At 39.4% G+C, this 18901-nt stretch overlaps 1 protein-coding gene across 4 annotated transcripts in view; it reads left to right on the top strand.

Moving 5' to 3' along the window:
• Positions 1–18901, top strand: part of VPS13B (vacuolar protein sorting 13 homolog B) — a 913516-nt gene that overhangs the window by 707222 nt on the left and 187393 nt on the right. For all 4 annotated transcript variants that reach the window (XM_050940452.1, XM_050940449.1, XM_050940451.1 and 1 more), the window contains exon 34: positions 5831–6533. In XM_050940452.1, coding sequence (XP_050796409.1) covers positions 5831–6533 — 703 coding nt within the window. The remainder of the gene's footprint in view (positions 1–5830; positions 6534–18901) is intronic.

Here is an 18901-nt window from a genome sequence, read left to right on the forward strand (position 1 = left end):
GAGAAATTGAATGTTTGACTCTACATCTGTAGTCAAATGACCTAGATCCTCATCTTGCAATTGGATCCATGCAGGCACAGGCTGCCTGACAAGATCAATTGCAGAACTGAAGCCTTAGTTTAAAATTTAGCAAACTGCAAATACAGAACAGTGACATAATTTAAAATGATAGTTCAAAAATGTGTGTTTCTTAACGTTACTCATGGGAGTTTATATGTCAGATTGGAAAAAAAGTTTTCATAAGTGTCAGAATTATAATCTGTGTTCATTTGTATAAATAGTTTTTAAAGCAAAACAAGTAATTAGTTTTAATTGTTATGTTCATAAGAACAATGTGGTAAACTGTAGTTAACAAAGAAAAGGGTCTTTAAACTACAATGATAGTAGTCAAATAGGTTTGCATCTGTTTGGCTTAAGATGCTTTGCTAGATGAAGAACTTTAAAAAAAAAAAAAAAAGTTGAAATGAAACCACAATATTTTTTCTCTGTAATTCTAGTTTAAGGATAATATTAAAAAACTGGAACTAATTCTCTTTCTGTATTTGCTTTTATAGGATAGACAAGATGTTTATTTCCATGAAAATACTACTACTTTTTAGCAAGAGCAATAAAATTAGGTCAGATGTCACAATGATGTACCAGATGTGATTGGCACTTTGATTCTGTGGTTTCACACTTGTGACTTTTTCCATAATTTATATGATGTGAAGAATGATCTCATGATTGGCTGAAACTGTTTTGATCAGAGTTAGGGAATGACTGTTGTAAGCTGGAAATATTACTTCAATAGTGCCGTTATGTAACCATAATTAATATTAGAAACTGGAAAAAAATGCAGATGTATTTTAGAGCATTTCAAACGATTCTTTTGCTTACAATTATTCTATCATTGGACTATTATTCTCTGTAGTTAAAGTAGGGACTACTAGTAGAACCAGTCATATCTCTCAGACAGGTCGGAACTTTTTAAGTGCGACCATTGTATATATAGACACATGTTGCTGATCAAAATGATTGAAGAATCAAGAAAATGAAAACACAGTTGGTACAACAATGAAGTCGTCACTTGTTTTAAAATATTTCCCCTTTGTTTGAAAAATATGTTAATTATAGATCTAAACTACCATTTTCAAAGTTTATCTGGATAGTTTAATTTGCTCATTTTTAAAAAGTTGAGTTCTGAAGGATTTTAGGAAAAATCTCTCATATATAAACTTATCAAAATTGGCCACAAATAGATAAGAAAAGTTACCAGATTTAGTCTGTTCTAGACCATAAACAGAGCTGCTTACTCAATATTGTAATTTGGAAAGGCAATTCCATTTATTTACATTGGATTTTATGATGCACTGCACAGTGCATGTTCATGAGCACATGCTAATATCATACCTCTTCACTATATATATAGTATATATATACACACTGTATACACACACACACACTCACTCACTCACTGACTGTATGCCCTATTGAACTTAAGGGGTTAAGCTAGTAAAGTTACCTATCTCAACACATGAAAAGGAAGAATTAGCCACAGTTCCCTAGCTACTGGTGTAGCTTTCAACACCTTTTCCTTGGTGGTTAGTATTGATAAGCTATATAACTGTGAAAGGATGGGAAAATGCATTGAAGTCATATAAGATGTAAACTATCAACTTGACATGTTTTTCTAGCTATTGAAAACTTTTTCATATTGCAACTCATTCTGACAGTGAGACTGTAGAATTCCTCTGATTTAAGTACCATCTGGTTATGCTCAAAGCTTTAAAGCTATTTTCTCAGCATAAAATTTCAGAGTCCTAAACTTTTTTCTTCGCCAAACTATCCATTTTTAAGCCACAAATATTTTTCCAGTCCTTTCAGATTTTATCTAAAAGTATATTTTAACAGTATTTATATAGTTCTTAAACAATAACAATTTATCTTGATAGATGACATGCTGTGTTTTTTCATTTTATTTTAATTAGCCATTGTGGAACCAAATTCCCTTTTGTTTTATTCTTTTGAATACTGTTTAATTACAGTTATCATGCCAGATATCTTAAAGGTTATTGTACCAATACAGTTTCATTTAACATAAGCCATGTGGAATCAATAGTCCTGTTTCCTAAAGTGAATGCTTGGAAAATCTTACATTCATATGTTAAGAGTACACATCCTTTCCTCATTAGTTGGAAAGTACAGGGATTTTGGCACAGGTTCTGTGTGGAAGCATTGTGCAGCTTTTATATGGATTTTGTTTTTAGCCTTTGATGACACTGTTTAGAATAGGAAGTATCTAATAAGTAAAGCATTTTGTCTAATGTGCTGCCAGTGTGTTTAATATATGCCTGGAGGTCTGAAACATTATCTTCTCCACTACAGTAATATGCATTTAATTCTCTGAAAGCAGAAGGTCGAACTTTTAAAAGGGGCTCAAAGTACATTTTCAAGTAAATAATTTAAAACATATGGGATAGGGGACCAGAGTAATGTACAGTTGGTTTTTATGGTTTAATCATGATCATGTTAATGCACACCAGTAGCTAATTAAAGAAAACGTTTATTGTTCATTTTAAATGGGATATGTAAAGAGTAAGAGAACTGATATAATACAGCCCAATGATAAATGTTACCATTACATTTGCTAGCAGCAAGCTGCTTTTGCTGTTTTTGACGTCTTTAAAGTATTGGCCCATTTATTCCATAACAAGGCAAAACATCTCTTTTGAGTTTTTCCATTGGGAGTCCCCCACCGCCTCCCTTTTAAAGGAGTATTTAGTTGATGCCCAGTTTTATTACCAGGCATACTTTTAAAGTTAACTTCAAAACTTAACTGAGTAACTGGCCAAGAGTTCCATAAGAGACTGATATGCAAAGTTCCAGTGATACTCCTGCTACTTTTGTTCTGTACTCAAAAATCATATAATAAAACTGAGGAACTGTGTTGCAAATATTACTTGTTGTTCCAGTCTTTATAACAGCAATATAAGAAAATGTAAATATTAAAATTTCAGTGTGTAGCTAGGTGGTGTGACTGATAGGTAATGTAATACAATACCTTTCACCTTTGGGTCATTACTTCATGTTCCTCACTGCTTGGTAGGGATCAGAAGAAGTTACCATCTGACTGCTGTTCGGTGACATATATGAATTGATTGGTAGTCTCGGTAATGTTTCTATTAGTCAGATGTCCACATCAGAAGACACTCCACAGTTGGGACTAATTAGCACCTGTATTGGTAGTCTTAGCAAAAAGGCCAAGGACCAACTGGGAGTAGAGGAAGAGCTACCCTCTTACCCTCCTGCAGGTGTTTTGACTGGGTCAGTACATTTAACAAATATTAAATTTACTTGTTTTAAAATGAAAAGGAAGAAGAAGAACAAGAAAAATAGGTTTCTAAATCAAACAAAACCTATAAAAACCTAAGAAAATGTATTAATTTGAAAACTGGAAGTACTTGTAAAAAAATTTTCATTTGTAAAATAGATTATCCTTCCCTAACTGAAATTGCATTTTCATTTCTTATGACCAAATCCAGTTCACCATAAACATGGGGGAACTGTCATGATTCTGCTGCAAGTAGCAGAAGAATAGCAAACCACAGTGGCTGCACAGGAGAAGGCTGCGGCCTCCATCCATTGTTACCTGATGCCTCTCCTCACAGGGCTAAACAGGTGGCTATGGACCTGTTTGGAGATGCTGTGCTCCTATTTTGACCATGGCATCAATACAGTTGCTGGTGGCCCAAATGCCCCTCCACTGTGCTATGGAGAGTGCCAACCATGAAGTGCTGTTGCAGGGTTTCTCCACAACTGCCTCTTCTGTCCATGCAGAGATGTTGCAGCCATGTTGGTCCCAGGGTATTAGAGAGACAAGATAGGAGAGGTAATATCTTTTATTGGGCCAACTTCTGTTGTTGAGAGAGACAAGCACACCCACATAATGGAACTTCACCTGGCATTTCTAAAGCACCAATCTTCACAGGATCTAGGATAGGTAAATAATATTGCCAGTTTACAGATGATGAGAGTGAGGTAGAAAGGTTAATTGACTTGGCCACAGTATCAGATTGAGTCACTGGCTGAGGAATTCCGTGCTCATAGTCCAATGATTCATTAAGGCTGCTTCTAGTAAGTTATTTTTGTAAAGGCTACCTTAAAAGTGATGTGATATATTTATGAGCCAATGATATGAGTCTCTCATGGAAATCAGCCACAAGAATTTTATTGGTGATTTGAAAAATATGTACTGTATATGAGTGAAGCTGAAAATCTCAGCTAGTTAATGGTTCTGTTTAGGATTTCCATGGTAATACTTTTCTCTAGTATATTTACATTTTTAAGGAAATCTTTGCTTTTTTTCCCTTTGATTTAAAAAAAAGCATGATATAAAGGAATTCGAATAAAACCCCTTAGCTATTCTTAAAAATTCAAACCAAAACAAAAGAAACCTATTTCTTAGTATGTTATACAGTAGAAAGACTAAGGAGAAAAAAATCCAATACTTCAATGCCCTTCACTCCCATTATGTTGTATTGTGGATAATATTGTAAGTACATGTAATTCGCAATTATATTTTTTCTAATGGAAGATATTGTATATTTGGGATCAGGTTGTTTTTGTCCCTTCATGGGTACACAAGGTGTAAGGAGAAGGTGTAACAAGGAGACATCACCTTGCAACAGGTTCGAGGGCAGGGGCCAGAGACATTCCACTCTCTGCACCCAGAGGAGCTTGTGACTAGTGTAGGCAATGACTCTGTGCTCCTCAAAGGAGTAGGATAGGGTGAGCTCATGTCACTACTTCACTTCCAACCAGTCAATGGAGCTGGCTCTGAATCATCATTATTATTATTGTTGTTATGGAGTACACTCTACACCTTATAAAAGAGTATGTCTGTAGCTATGGTTGCTCTCCCCACCCTTCTCGGAGGACTTAAACTTTGCCTCAGGAGCAATGGCTCTTTGGGGCTTCTGCTTGGGTGGTGCACATCTTCAGTGCCCCCTGCTGAGGGTTCTGCCTTGAAGGCACAATCAAACTCTTGATTAGTAGTATTCGCTGTGACAACAGCTAAAATCTGTCTTTTTTAAGTGTTGCTCTAAGCAGTGATGTCTATCTAAACATTTCTATTTGATGAGATCCTATGAAGTCATAGCCAAATGCATAAAACTCTAGTGAGTAAATATACCACTTATGCCACCATAGTGCCAGGCTTTATAAGTAGCTGACATTTACCTGAGCAGTGAGCCATGTTATTTTATATAATGCAGCTGGTACTTGCGTGACTAAGAAAACATTCTTTCAAGTCCTACAACACAGTATTTATATCTTACAATTTCCATTTAGTCTTTTTTATGAATTTGAAATTAATTAGTACTTTTTTATTTTGTGTAAACATGCTAAAGCATTTTTAATGGTAAAGGGAATTTTTTTTATAAGTTTTAACACAGAAAACTTGGAAGAAATTCTGATTCTCAACCTTTTTCTAATTGTCAAATATAATATTGTTTCATAGGGGCACAATTTTGTTTTAACTCATGTATTTCTTTTGGATTCTTTAGACTATAAAGAATTAGTTGAAAAAGTGTAGTTTGAGCCTAGAAATCGTTATTCAATTTTTTTCCCTTCACATATTCCTTTGGCACTTTGTCAGATGTGAGTCATCATTTCTTCGGAATGGACACCTGCTGTGCTTTCATGAGTGATTACTCTGTTAAAAGTTAACTTGGCAGGTTTTTTATAATTCCGTTTTTTGAAATCATGTTTAAATAGTAATTGTTTGCTGCCACTGAAATGGAAATACTTGGGACATGGATATAATAAGATAATATAATATTTTCCTTCACAGGTTTCCAAACAAGAACAGAAAAAAATGGATATATCTGATGGAGGAACAGTTGAAACTTCTTCACGTTATAGTGGTGCCCAAGACAGTGGCATTGGCAGTGACAGCGTTAAAATCAGAATTATTCAAATAGAACAACATAGTGGCACCAGCCAACACCGCATTGCACGTCCTTCCCGACAGTCTTCCATTGTGAAGAACCTGAACTTCATTCCCTTTGATATTTTTATTACAGCAAGCCGGATCTCCTTGATGTCTTATTTGTGTACTCCTTTAGCTAAATCTATATCATTGCAAGATCAGAAAGATGGTGAGAAGATAAGCAAAAGTTCATTAAACCTTCCAGAAACAGAATCACATGGTAGCCAAGACACCAGAAAGCTCAGTCAGGCATGTATTTCATCGGTAACTGCAGATGATCTCTTGAACAGTAACAATTCTTTGCCCAATGGGAGAAAAACAGGTCAACTATCACTAGAAAGTCTTCATGCTTCCACAAGGTCATCTGCTCGACAAGCCCTTGGTATAACTATTGTTCGACAGCCTGGTCGCAGAGGAACTGGTGACCTCCGGTTAGAACCTTTTCTGCACCTTGTTGTATCCCAGCCTTCTGTACTCTTGAGCTGTCACCACAGAAAGCAGAGGGTGGAAATATCAGTGTTTGATGCTGTGCTTAAAGGAGTAACCTCAGACTACACGTGTACAGGTAAGATAATTTAAAGTCAGGAGGGTGTTAACAACTGCCATAACAATAAGGCTTCCTCAAAGTTTCAGAGATGATCAAACAGAAAAGAGCTGATAGACTAGACAAGACATATTAATTTAAAAAAAAAGTTAAGTTTATATTCCATACTTGAACCAAATTTAAGAATAGAAGATGATTGAAATGAATAAAGGTTTAACCTTCAAGAACCCAGTTCTTATTTATTCAATATTGTTTTCTCAGCCCCAGAAAAATAAGAGGTGCTGTCATAGTATTTTAATGTATCAGGAGTTTCTGAACCAATATGATAAGCAATGAGTTGTAAGTCATGTTTTTTTCATAAAGGGTATTTTTATAGCTGAAAACCATTATATTTTCCCATATTACTCCTCTGCTAAAATTAGAAGCAATACTTTCAGAAACACATGGTATTTTGATCATAAACTTTACAAAAATTATAGTAGTCTTCTAAATGATGTCTTAATAGTGTTAAATAAAACAGAGAGCAAGATGTGTAAAATCATTAAATTGAGAAAACTTTTAGCAAACTTTTTATAAAGAACTATTTAAATTGCAAATCAGCAACTTCATGACATACCTATCTACTACATACCACCTCCCCAGCAGGGTCTTTAAAACTCAGGATGGGGATTGGTAGTGGGAAGGTTTGACTTCAACTCACTGTAAGGAAGAGGAAGGAAGTAGCACCTGCCATGGGGGAGGGATGAAGAAGGAGCAGATCATTCTTATAATTTCTTCTCCTCTTGAATCAATGATGGACCACTGTCAGACATAATCACCAAAGATGGAGTAGAAGTGACTAATCCAGTCGTGGTACAGGGTGGGTACGATGCTTCCTCTTAAGTATTCGACTTCACACAGGTATTTGAAAAATTATTTCTCCTAAGCTAAATAGCAGAATTTCAGACATAATTCACCAAATTCCTATTTGTATCAGAATTTTTTTGTATAACTCTAATAAATGCTAACTTAGCAAATAATATATTTTAGGCTCTCCCTCAGCTAAGCAGTAAGGTATTATGAGAGTTTCCTTTCCCTAGATGAAGGCGGTCAATTGTTGGCTTTTCTGTAGATGTAATATTTGCTGTATTTCGTGTGAAGTATTTATAACAATGAAAAGTCACTTTTTTGATTAAAAATGTATTTGTCTGCCTATGAAATGTCAGGAAAGGGAGAGAAAATAAGACAGAAAATATCATATAGCCACTGTATAAATCCAGTGTATGCCCACACATTGCATACAGTTCTGGTTTCCACTTCCCCCCAAAAAGACGTTAGAATTGGAAAAAGTACAGAGAAGGGCAACAAAAATGATTAGGGTATGGAACAGCTTCCATATGAGGAGAGATTAATAAGACTGGGACTTTTCAGCTTGGAAAAGAGACAACTAAGAGGGGTTATGACAGAGGTCTATAAAATCATGAATGATATAGAAATGGTGAACAAGGAAGTGTTATTCACCTCTTCACATAACACAGGAACCAGGGGTTACCCAATGAAATTAGTAGGCATCAGGTTTAAAACAAACATAAGGAAGTTTTTCTTTATGCACAGTCAGCCTGTGGAGCTTGTTACAAGGGGATGTTGTGAAGACTAAAAATATGACTGGTTTCAAAAAGAAGTTAGATAAGTTCATGGAGAATAAGTCCATCCATGGCTATTAGTGAAGATGGTCAGGGATGCAACCCCATGCTCTGGATATCCCTAAACCTCTAACAGCCAGATGCTGAGACTGGACCACTTGATAAATTGCTTGTTCTGTTCATTCCTTCTGAAGCATATGGTACCAGACACTGTCAGAAGACAGAATACTGGGCTAGATGGACCATTGGTCTGACCCACTATGGCCAATCTTACATTCTTACTGTGAGTGGCATTGCAATTCTGCCCTCTACCAACCACCAGTGGGGCAAGAATGCCATGAGACATTCCATTAGCCCACTAGGATATTAGGGACCAAAATGTGGGCAAATCAGGACCCATACAGGTGAAGCAAGACTACCCAAAGAAACTTTTTCCAGGCCTAGACCTTGGGGAGATTATTGATCAGATGAGGTCTCTGGGTGACATCATTATGTCTTCTCTCACCAAATTTCATACAACACATTTAATTTTCAAATAGTTTAATAAAGAAAAAATACATTTTTACCCAGCTGCAATGAATAGTTACTGTGCAAAATAAGACCTAACTAGCATTTAAATGGTTGTTTGTGGAAGAGATTAACACAAGGAAGAAACAGCCATCGAATCTTCCTTTCTTTTCTTTACTAAGAGATTACGATAGAGGGAGAACGTAAGGAGGTAGAAGGTTCCCTGGTTCCCTATCTCCATCCTTATTTTCTCTTCTCTCTTTTGTTTTTCTAATTCCAATTCCCATTTTCCTCTCCTCTGCTTTTCCCATCTGTTGCTCTCCTTATCTCTTTACAAGAAATGCTGCCTCAGGACTTTTGCTGGGAGACTGGTGGTGATCTCCCTGTATATTTATTATATACTACCTGATATACTTGCAGGGGGTACTTATTATAATGCCCAAGTTGGTCCCAGCTGTGCCTGGTTGCTGGAACCATTTACAGGATAAGAACGTAAGAATGGCCATACTGGGTTAGACTAATGAACCATCTAGCCCAGTATCCGGTCTTTCAACAGTGACCGGTGCCAGATGCTTCAGATGGAATGAACAGAATAGGGCAATTATTGAATGATAAATCCCCTGTCGTCCAGTCCAAGCTTCTGGCAGTCAGCGGTTTAGAGATATCCAGAACAAGGGGTTGCACTCCTGGTCATCTTGGCTCATACCCATTGATGGACCTATCTTCCATGAACTTATCTATTTTTTTTAAATCCAGTTATATTTTTGTCCTTCACAATATCCCCTGGGAATAAGTCCCACTCTGCATTGTGTGAAGAAGTAATTTATTATGTTTGCTTTAAACTTGTTTCCTGTTAATTTAATTGGGTAATCCCTGGTTCTTGTGTTATGTGAAGGGGTAAATAACACTTCTTTATTCACTTTCTCTACACCATTCATGATTTTATAGACCTCTATCAGATCTCCCCTTAGTCATCTCTTTTCTAAGCTGAACAGTCCCAGTCTTTTTTCTCTCTCATATGAAAGCTGTTCCATATCCCTAATCATTTGTGGTGTTCTTCTCTGTACTTTTTCCAATTCTAATATATCTTTTTTGAGATGTAGCAACCAGAACTGCACATAGTATTCAATGTGTGGGCATACCATGGATTTATATAGCAGCATTGTGATATTTTCTGTCCTCTTCCTAGTGGTTCCTAACATTCTTTTTTGACAGCTGCTGCACATTGAGCAGATGTTTTCAGAGAACTATCCAGGATTACTCCAAGATCTCTTCCTTGAGTGGTAACAGTTAATTTAGAACCCATCATTTTGTATGTGTAGTTTTAATTATGTTTTCCAAAGAGCCTTACTTGCATTTATCAACATTGAGTTTCATCTACCATTTTGTCGCCAGTTGACCCTGTTTTGTGAGATCACTTTGTAATGCTTCACAATCAGCTTTGGACTTAACTATCTTTCCTAATCTTCTATCATTGGCAAACTTTGCCATGTCTCTGTTTCCCCCTTTTTCCAGATCATTTGTGAATATGTTGAACAGCACTGGTCCCAGTACAGATCCTTGGGAGACCCTGCTATTTACCTCTCTCCACTGTGAAAACTGACCATTTATTCCTATCCTTTGTTTTCTGTCTTTTAAACCAGATACTAATCCATCAGAGGACCTTGCCTCTTATGCCATGACTGCTTGGTTTGCTTAAGAGCCTTTGGTGAGGGACCTTGTCAAGGGGATTCTGAAAGTCCAAATACACTGTATCAACTGGATCACCCTTGTCTAAGGCTTGTTGACCCCCGCAAAGAATTCTATTAGATCATTGAGTCATGATTTCCCTTTACAAAAGCCATGTTGACTCTTCCCCAGCGTATTTTGTTCATCTACGTGTCTGATAATTCTGTTCTTTACTATAGTTTCAACCAATTTGTCTGGTACTGAAGTGAAGCTAACTGGCCTGTAGTGCCAGGATTGCCTCTGGAGCTCTTTTTAAAAAGTGGCAATCACATTGGCTGTCCACCAGTCATATGCCACAGAGGCAACATATCACACTTAGTAGTTCTTCAGTTTCATATTTGAGTTCCTTTAGAACTCTTTGGTGAATACCATCTGGTCCTGGTGACTTATTACTGTTTCATTTATCCATTTGTTCCACATCCACCTCTACTGATACCTCAGTCTGGGACAGTTCCTGAGATTTGTCACCTAAAAAGAATGGCTCAGGTGTGGGAATCTCCCTTACATTCTCTGCAGTGAAGAGCGATGCAAAGAATTTAATTTAGCTTCTCCTCAGTGGCCTTGTCTTCCTTGAGTGTTTCTTTTAGTATCTTAATTGCTCAGTGGCCCCACTCATTGTTTGGCAGGCTTTCTGCTTCAAATGTACTTGAAAATATTTTCGCTGTTAGCTTTTGTGTCTTTTGCCAGTTGCTCTTCAAATTTTGGCCTGCCTAATTATACTTGTACACCCTGCTGCCCTCCCCTCATGTGGGATGCAAGGGGGCTATAAAAGGAGAGTGAAGTTAGCCTCCGAATGTTCCAGGTGTAGGAACCCTCAGCCCTCTTTCCTCAGCTCCCTTAAAGGGGGCTAAAAAAAAGAAGAGAGTTGGCTCCACGCTGTACCAGATGCTTAGGAGCCCCAAACCCTGCTTCCTCAGCTTCCTTAAGGGATACTTTCCTTCAAATCCCTTTTCAGGCCATTTTATCTGCTAACAATATCCTTTCCAGAATGAGCACCTGCACTGGACATCTGCCACAAGTTTTAGATACTAAATTGTGATATTATAATCTAACTCCCCTACTTCATTCCCCTGGGCCCAGACCTTCTTTGGGGAGGGCAAATAAACTATCCCATCTTGTCCAAACTGACAGTGAGGGAAAAATTCCTTCCCAGACCCCAAGGAAAAGGGTGACTGGTGTAATGCCTGCAGCAGATCATGAGGAAACCCAGTACTTTTGCAAATTTCAGGGTGAGTGCTGCCTGCCCAATCCCAGTAAAAGAGGGTTTCTCTGGGGCTGCATAGAGTGTAAATACCCACAAGTTCTTCCAGTCAGCAGGAAGGGCTGGACTCAGCTGCTTTGTGCCCTTGCTGTCCATTCCTGTAAATTTCCCTCTCCTCCCTCTCTACCCCTGTTGTAAGGGTGCCCTTAAAGGGGCAACATCCCTTTTCTTCTGGACAGACAAGACCCCTTCCTCCCAGGGTAGCTGCGGTCAGCACATTGTAATAGTTAGTGCAAACATAGAGCCATCAATAAACAGGGTAATTTTGCTGCCTTGTTTGGCTTTTTTTAAAGTCTGCATTTTAAAAGCCATAATAATTTTAAAAGGCTTATTTAGAATTTTTAGTGACTTCTGCCAGTAAATGATAGTTCATCAATATAGTTTCAAAACCAAATACCATCTATAGAGATGTGGTTGACCAGAGGAAAGCAATCAAGAGAAATGTAGTAACTTCCTGCCTGTGTCAGGTTAATGGTTGAACTGTTTGAGGAAAGATAGGCCAAATACGATGAAGTGATAAAATTCAAACCCTTTATGAACAGATATTATTCTTCATCTCTTCATATCAAATTATATCAATACATTATTTAGATCTAAAACAGACCCTCAGATACTCATGTACCACTACCATTGACTTAATGAGAACTGTGCCTTTTTGATCAAGACATTCAGGTGAATGAAGATAGACATGGATGGAATTAAGAAGAAGGCCACAACTTTATTAATTATCACTATGGAATGATGCTATACACCCACCTTCCCTGTCTGTCATATACCAGGCACTTCGGTGGATCGAGTTTGGGAATACAGGGCTCCCACCTTATAACCAGTAACTCAGAGTAGACCCTCTTCAGCTTACTCCTAGAACATAGCTCACTTCTGAATTCTCTTTCCCTCCCTCAGGTAGAGATTACCAAGTGGGGACCTCAGTCTGCAAAGACTTGAGATCTCCCCTTTTCCCATAGGCAAAAGGTGCACCAGAAAAATCCCAGCTCTCCCTTTACCCCTGCAACCTGGTCCTTTTGGCCTTTATCTGTATTGGACACTGGCCACATGTTGCGATTCCTAACATTACAAATTTCTAATACTAATTTCTAAGTTCTACTACCTGTAACGAAACTGTTCCTCCACGATTCTGTGAGGAAGGTGAAAAAACCTACGTAGCCTCTGCCAGTTTGGCCCAATGGCAAAAATACCTTACTGATCCCCAAACAGGTGATTGATCAAATCCTCAGCATCCTAAAAACACTGTTCCTATACTATGAATACAGGAAGGGCAGCTAAAGGGAAGAAAAGCCCCCCAAACCCCAGTAAGAGGTTTAAGCTGATGAAGGATTGGGGAGCCAATTGGGCCAGTGAGTTCCCGCTTCCTCCTGGCAGGAGAATGGGAAGCAGGGAGAAGGAGGGATCAGACTTCATTCCCAGGAATGCACTCTCTCACTTCTTTATGAGCTGTCTTTTCCACTGCTGGTGCCATCAGTCTTCTTACCCAGTAGGGAGAGGGGGAGGTTGTGTCAGGGCAGAACATAGGACCTGATTCTGCACCAGTCAAGTCAATGTTAAAAGTTTCATTAATTTTAATGAAGAAGAATTGAGTCCTTCGTAGAGCTGGGGGAAAATTTTCAGGGAAAATCTTTTTTACACTGAAAATGCAGATTTGGGTTGACCATAACATTTCACAAATTTATGCTGATTTTGGCTAATTATTTTGGTGGAAGAAAATTTCTGAAACATCGAAGTGAGCTGTTTCAACATTGTCAGGCTAGATTCACAAGGAGATTGAGAGTGTCTACAGTGCAGTTAATAACCCATGGCTGGCCCATGCCAGCTGACTCAGCCTTGCAGGGATGGGGCTAAAGGGCTGTTTAATTACAGTGTAAATGTTTGCTCTTGGGCTGGAACCCGGGCTTTAGGACTCTATGAGGTTGGAAGGTCCCAGACTGAATGTCTACACTGCAATTAAACAGCCCCTTAGCCCAAGCCCCATGAGCCTGAGTCAGCAGTGTAGACATACCATTAGGCACCATTCACAAAAATTTGACAGCACGCACACACAAACCAGCCTAGTGGTTAGATCACTCACCTGGGATGTGGGAGATCTAGGTTTGATTCCGTGCTCTGGAGCAAGGACTTGCACACAGATCTCATGTATCCCAGGTAATTGGCCTGATCACCAGGCTGTAGGGTATTCTGGGGTGGGCTTTTCTCAATCTCTGCTGTTTGAGTGGTTCCGCTTTGTATAAATAATTAAGTATTGCTTGGAGCAGGGACTGGAATTGTGGTGTCCCCCTTCTCAAGGGAGTGCCATAACCACCAGCAAGTCATTCACTGTCTCTGGTCCAAATAATGTTTAATTATGTATAATTACAAAGTGGAATAGTTTGAAGAGGGGTGATTGAGAAAAACACACTCCAGAATAGTCAATAATTTTGTGATTAGGGCACTCACCTGGCTGTAGAAGACCTATGTTCAAGCTCTTGCTCCAGACAGGGATTCAAACCAGTCTCTCCCATGTCCTGTGTGAATGCCCTATCCACTGGACTATTAGAGCAGTATCAGTACCACTTTTTGCTCCTCCTCTTGAGTTTTGTGAATCTAATCCTTCATTTCCAAGTTTCCTTTGCTTTCATTTACAAATAAATAAAGATTAAAAATGCATGAAATTGGAAGAAAACATTTCAATCAACCCAAAATGATTTTTTCTGACTTTTCAATTTGCCAAAAATTCCAAAACGTTTTGGTTGCAGGTTGACTCAGAAGGAAAAGTTTTTTTCCATTTTTCAGAGCTACGAGCTAACTGATCGATCAGTTAGTGAAACAGCTCTGGTCCTTAGTGTCTAAAAGTAAAGGCTGGGATTTCCAAATGAGTATAAAAGAGTTAGGCACCCAAGTCCCAGTGCCTAATGGCCATAAATGATCTTGAAAATCCCAGCATAAAAGCATAAAAAGATACCAAAATAAAACCAGTATATGGCTTAAATAAAATAGGTGATAGTGCTGTGATATAAAGTTTGTAGTGCTTCTTCTTTGGGAAGACCTACCATATTCATAACTCATGGTTCCATCACTCATGATTAACACCATCATCCCAATGTGGTAACTTGGTGGTTTTTCAAATTATTTTTATTTCTGGGATCTACCACACATTTTTTGAGGGCAAATTGCCATGAACTACATTATTTATTGTGATAAAATATAGCATCGGGAGCTTTGCAACACATTTGTTAAACTGCTGCAGTCAGTCAGTATGATTGATATTCAGGCGAATTTCTTTGACATATTCTGACCACCTGCTAATAGTTTTGTCTGAAAGACATGCATGTATCTTCCAAATAGAAGAACAATATAAAGTTTATTGAAGGAAGCCAATTAGCTTCTGTTTTCTCTGTACAACCATTTACTGTATTCCTTCCTATATCTGGGATTATTGGAAAAGAAAACTAGTGTTTAAATTACATATTACAAACGAGTGCTGTTTTCATTAAATCTTTCTAGTGGAGGTACAGTTTATATCTGTGTATGTTATATACAGAGAGAAAGAGAAATGTGTGATGGTGTGCTATAAACTTTTACTTGGCACTCGTTTGCAGCGTCACCATTACTCACAACTGGCAGAATCATGAGTGAGTTATGCAGGCATCCCAAATAAATGCCAATAAAACCTTTATGCCCCCCCAAACTCATTATGCATTTCATATATACCATCTGTGTTACAGGAAACTATTTTAGGAATGTTTTGAAAGATTGGATTGAATATATTTTTGTGTCCCTATAAAGGCAGGCCCCTTAGTTACTGTTAATCCAACTGCACTGGACTCAGGTTTTATAAAAACCTATAAAATAATTTCTCTCTCTTCTATCGGGAAAAAAAAGAATACAGATTTAAAGTCCATCTCTTAGAACGTTGTAGGAGAGGAAGCCAGAGTAGGGTTCTATTATGAAGCTAGAAATCTCTCATTTCTCATGCAGTATAGCTCCTGAGACATGTTCATGTGTAGAAAAGTTGTTATAGTCCAAACCTGAATTTTGTCCATCCTCACTTGGGTGTAATTTTGTGGGATATCTCCATTTGTAGAACAACAAAGAAATGTTTCTTTTGCAGATTGATTTAGATAACAATGATGACTCAGGGGTTCAGAATGTTCTAAATCCCCAGGGAAATAAATTAAGACTAATAGTTGCCAGAGAACAATGAGGTGGTCATACATATATGATAAATTCATGTTCTACAATATATTACGTGGATATTACCTGTGCGTATGTGTTGTATATGGTATGGTATAAACACACATGCATACAAAGTCAAGTCATACTCATTGACTAGTTTATTTGATTAATTTTGTAGTCATACTGTTTATGGAATGGTACGAATAATTAGTGAATATGCTCAACTTTACAAACAATAAGAACATAAGAACAGCCATACTGGGTCTGACCAAAGGTCCACCTTGTTACCTCAGTTTCCCTAGAAACCAACCCAGGGTTACACTTATATTGTTTTTATTAAATGTGGCTGTTGGATCAAACAGAAAAGGGATGGGGCTTATTCATGCACGCACACATTCATTGTATTCATACCCTCATGCACCCACACACGCACACACAGGTGGAGAGTTATTAGAGACAGCAGAGGAAGCTGAGAAGCAGAAGCGTAGTAGATCTGGTGTGTCCGCCTGTGGTCATGGATCCAGGTCGGCGAGCAGGTCAAGAAGCAGGGAGCTTGTGTGCATGCCTTCTTCCTTTTTGGAACTGGGCTCCTGTCACATACACTGAGTTTCTCTTCTGTGTCCATCACTGAGAAACATTCCCAGGCCTTGTTCCTTTCATGCATTCCAGGTTCTTCTTTTCTTTACAGCACCCCACGATTGCCTTCTCAGGGCAGATTACATCAGACACACCTGTCTCATGTCTCCAGGCTCTATTCTCCTTGCAGTTCCTCTCCACCCAGTCCCACATACACTCCCTTGTTCACACTCCCTTATCTGCCTCACACACTCCCTTGTTCACACTTTCTCTGATTGCGTGATGGTGTATTGCAAAGGTTGGAGGTTTATACAAGTGGCAACTGAAAAGGTTACAAAGTTTGCAAGGGTTACAAAGCTTAAAAGGCTATGCTAACAATAACTAAAGTTACAAAGTTTGTAAAAGGTTACAGAACTTAATGATCCTCCTAGCGATGACTGAAAAGTTACAAATCTTACAATCGCATTCTGCTGGATTGAGCAGAGGCTTTACATAACATTTCCTGCCCCTTGGTCACCCAAATTGTGGTGACCATCCAAAGAGGGACTTGGTGCCTCCGCTCATCCATGCCAGTACTTCAATTGCCGGAAAAATTCCGGATTTTCATTATATGTAGCATGTCCACAATAACAGAAATACATATCAAAAAGTTGACTGGAGGATGTAACAATGAGTGTCAAACAGCCGTTATCATATACTACTTTTAGATGAAAATCAGAATATTCGGTGGAGAGGTCAACATCAGTAAAAAGGTAGTTATAAGCTTGATGTATCAGGCTTCTGGACGGAGGTGGCCACCATGGGGATAGGTGTGTGACTGACAATTTGGCAAGATGCGGAGGGGTAGGGAGAGGGAGGGGTCCGGTTAGAGTTAAAAAGGGCTGTAAGTATGGTATGTTGCTGTTCCCTGCCTGATGTGATATCTTCCCTTTTCCTAAACACCATATACCATAATGCTAGCAATTGGACAGGCGCTACAAGACAAATATAAAACTTGAAACACAAAAACACAGAACATAAGACAACATAGAGGTTTGTCGCGATGATGCACCATGGTATGTTTCAAATGTCCTTCAGCTTGTATCAGCTCTTTCTGGTGCTCAGAAAAACAGAAGCTGCCAAAAAAAAAAAAGAAACTTTGTCAACTGTAGGCTATCGTAGAGAGGAACATGGAGTTGGGGTGGTTCCCCCTACAGGCTTGAGCTGTCCCCGATGGACCCACTTCCCATTATCAGGATATCGTCCATGGGCCTGTGGCTGCAGCTACGGGAGCAGGAGCAGCAGCGATGGGAGCAGGAGCCTCAGCTCTGGGCTGACCAACCACTCTGGTGGCCTGTCACGCCACTTCCTGCCTCCACACTCGCATAGCCATCTGAACATCTTTGGGCAACATTGCTGCAATAAGCCTAAATTCGGCTGTTGGAACCACAATCTCAGGGTCCTGGAGATCACCCCCCCACGCATGGGCCAGATACCATCCAGTTAACAATCCCGCTAATACCAGTCTCTCCACAAAGATGTCAGGGTCCTCCCTGCATACTGGCGGCTGACCTCATGTAGTGCTTCTCCTTGAGCTAAATTGCAAACCAGCACAAATGGGAACTGCCACCGTCCGCCTGCCTGTGTCCACAGTGTGATTCTCATATTGCACCCCGGTACTGTGGATGCCATCCTCAACAGCTTCCTAACTTCCTCTGGGTTTAATCCCTGATTCTCTATTGCCATCAGAAACTGATACGTCCATTCCAAGAATGTGCTTGCCTGGGCTGACCCTAACCACTGAGCCAGAGAAGTTATCTCTGCAGGAGTCAAGGCTATTTCCTGCGTAGTTACCCCAGTTGCGGGTCCGGGGCTCCCTCCTTGGGCCGAGGGGCCATGTACAGCTGCTACCGGGGCTGGCTGAGCTCCCGGCCCATCTGGCGGCCATCCCAGGTCGGGATTGTGCCATATGTCCCCGTCGTAGTCTCCGGGGTCATATCAGAGCAGCGCCTTTGTCCCCGATCCCAGGGGGCCTGCTTCTCTCTCGCCCAGATGGGTCCCCTGCTCTAGCACCAATCCCCGCAGACACACCACCTGAACCTCCTGTTCAGCTCTCTCCGTCACTTTGACAGCGGAGATTGCTAGCTGTTGACAACTTGCCCCTGCCGCTCGTGCTTGTGGGATGAATGGGCTGGTTGAACAGCTGGAAGATCAGAAGAGCTTCCCTTACAATTGCATTCTGCTGGATTGAGCAGAGGCTTTACATAACACATCTAGCCCCGTGTCCTGTCTTCTGACAATGGCCATGCTAGGTGCCCCAGAGGGAATGAACAGAACAGATAATCATCAAGTGATTCATTAAACAAAATGTTAGCAAAAGTATTTTTCATTATTTATCAAGCTCAGTCCATATGATAAACTGGAAAGACATGATGAGTGCATTTATCAGGAACTGTTGGCCACCACACCTGTCCTGTGCCCATTAATCCAGCACCCCTGAAACAATTTATCAGATATCAGACTTTTGAACAGCTTCCCCAAAATGTAAA

The sequence above is a fragment of the Gopherus flavomarginatus genome, chromosome 2 (assembly GCF_025201925.1).
Source record: "Gopherus flavomarginatus isolate rGopFla2 chromosome 2, rGopFla2.mat.asm, whole genome shotgun sequence".
Classification (NCBI taxonomy): domain Eukaryota; kingdom Metazoa; phylum Chordata; order Testudines; family Testudinidae; genus Gopherus; species Gopherus flavomarginatus.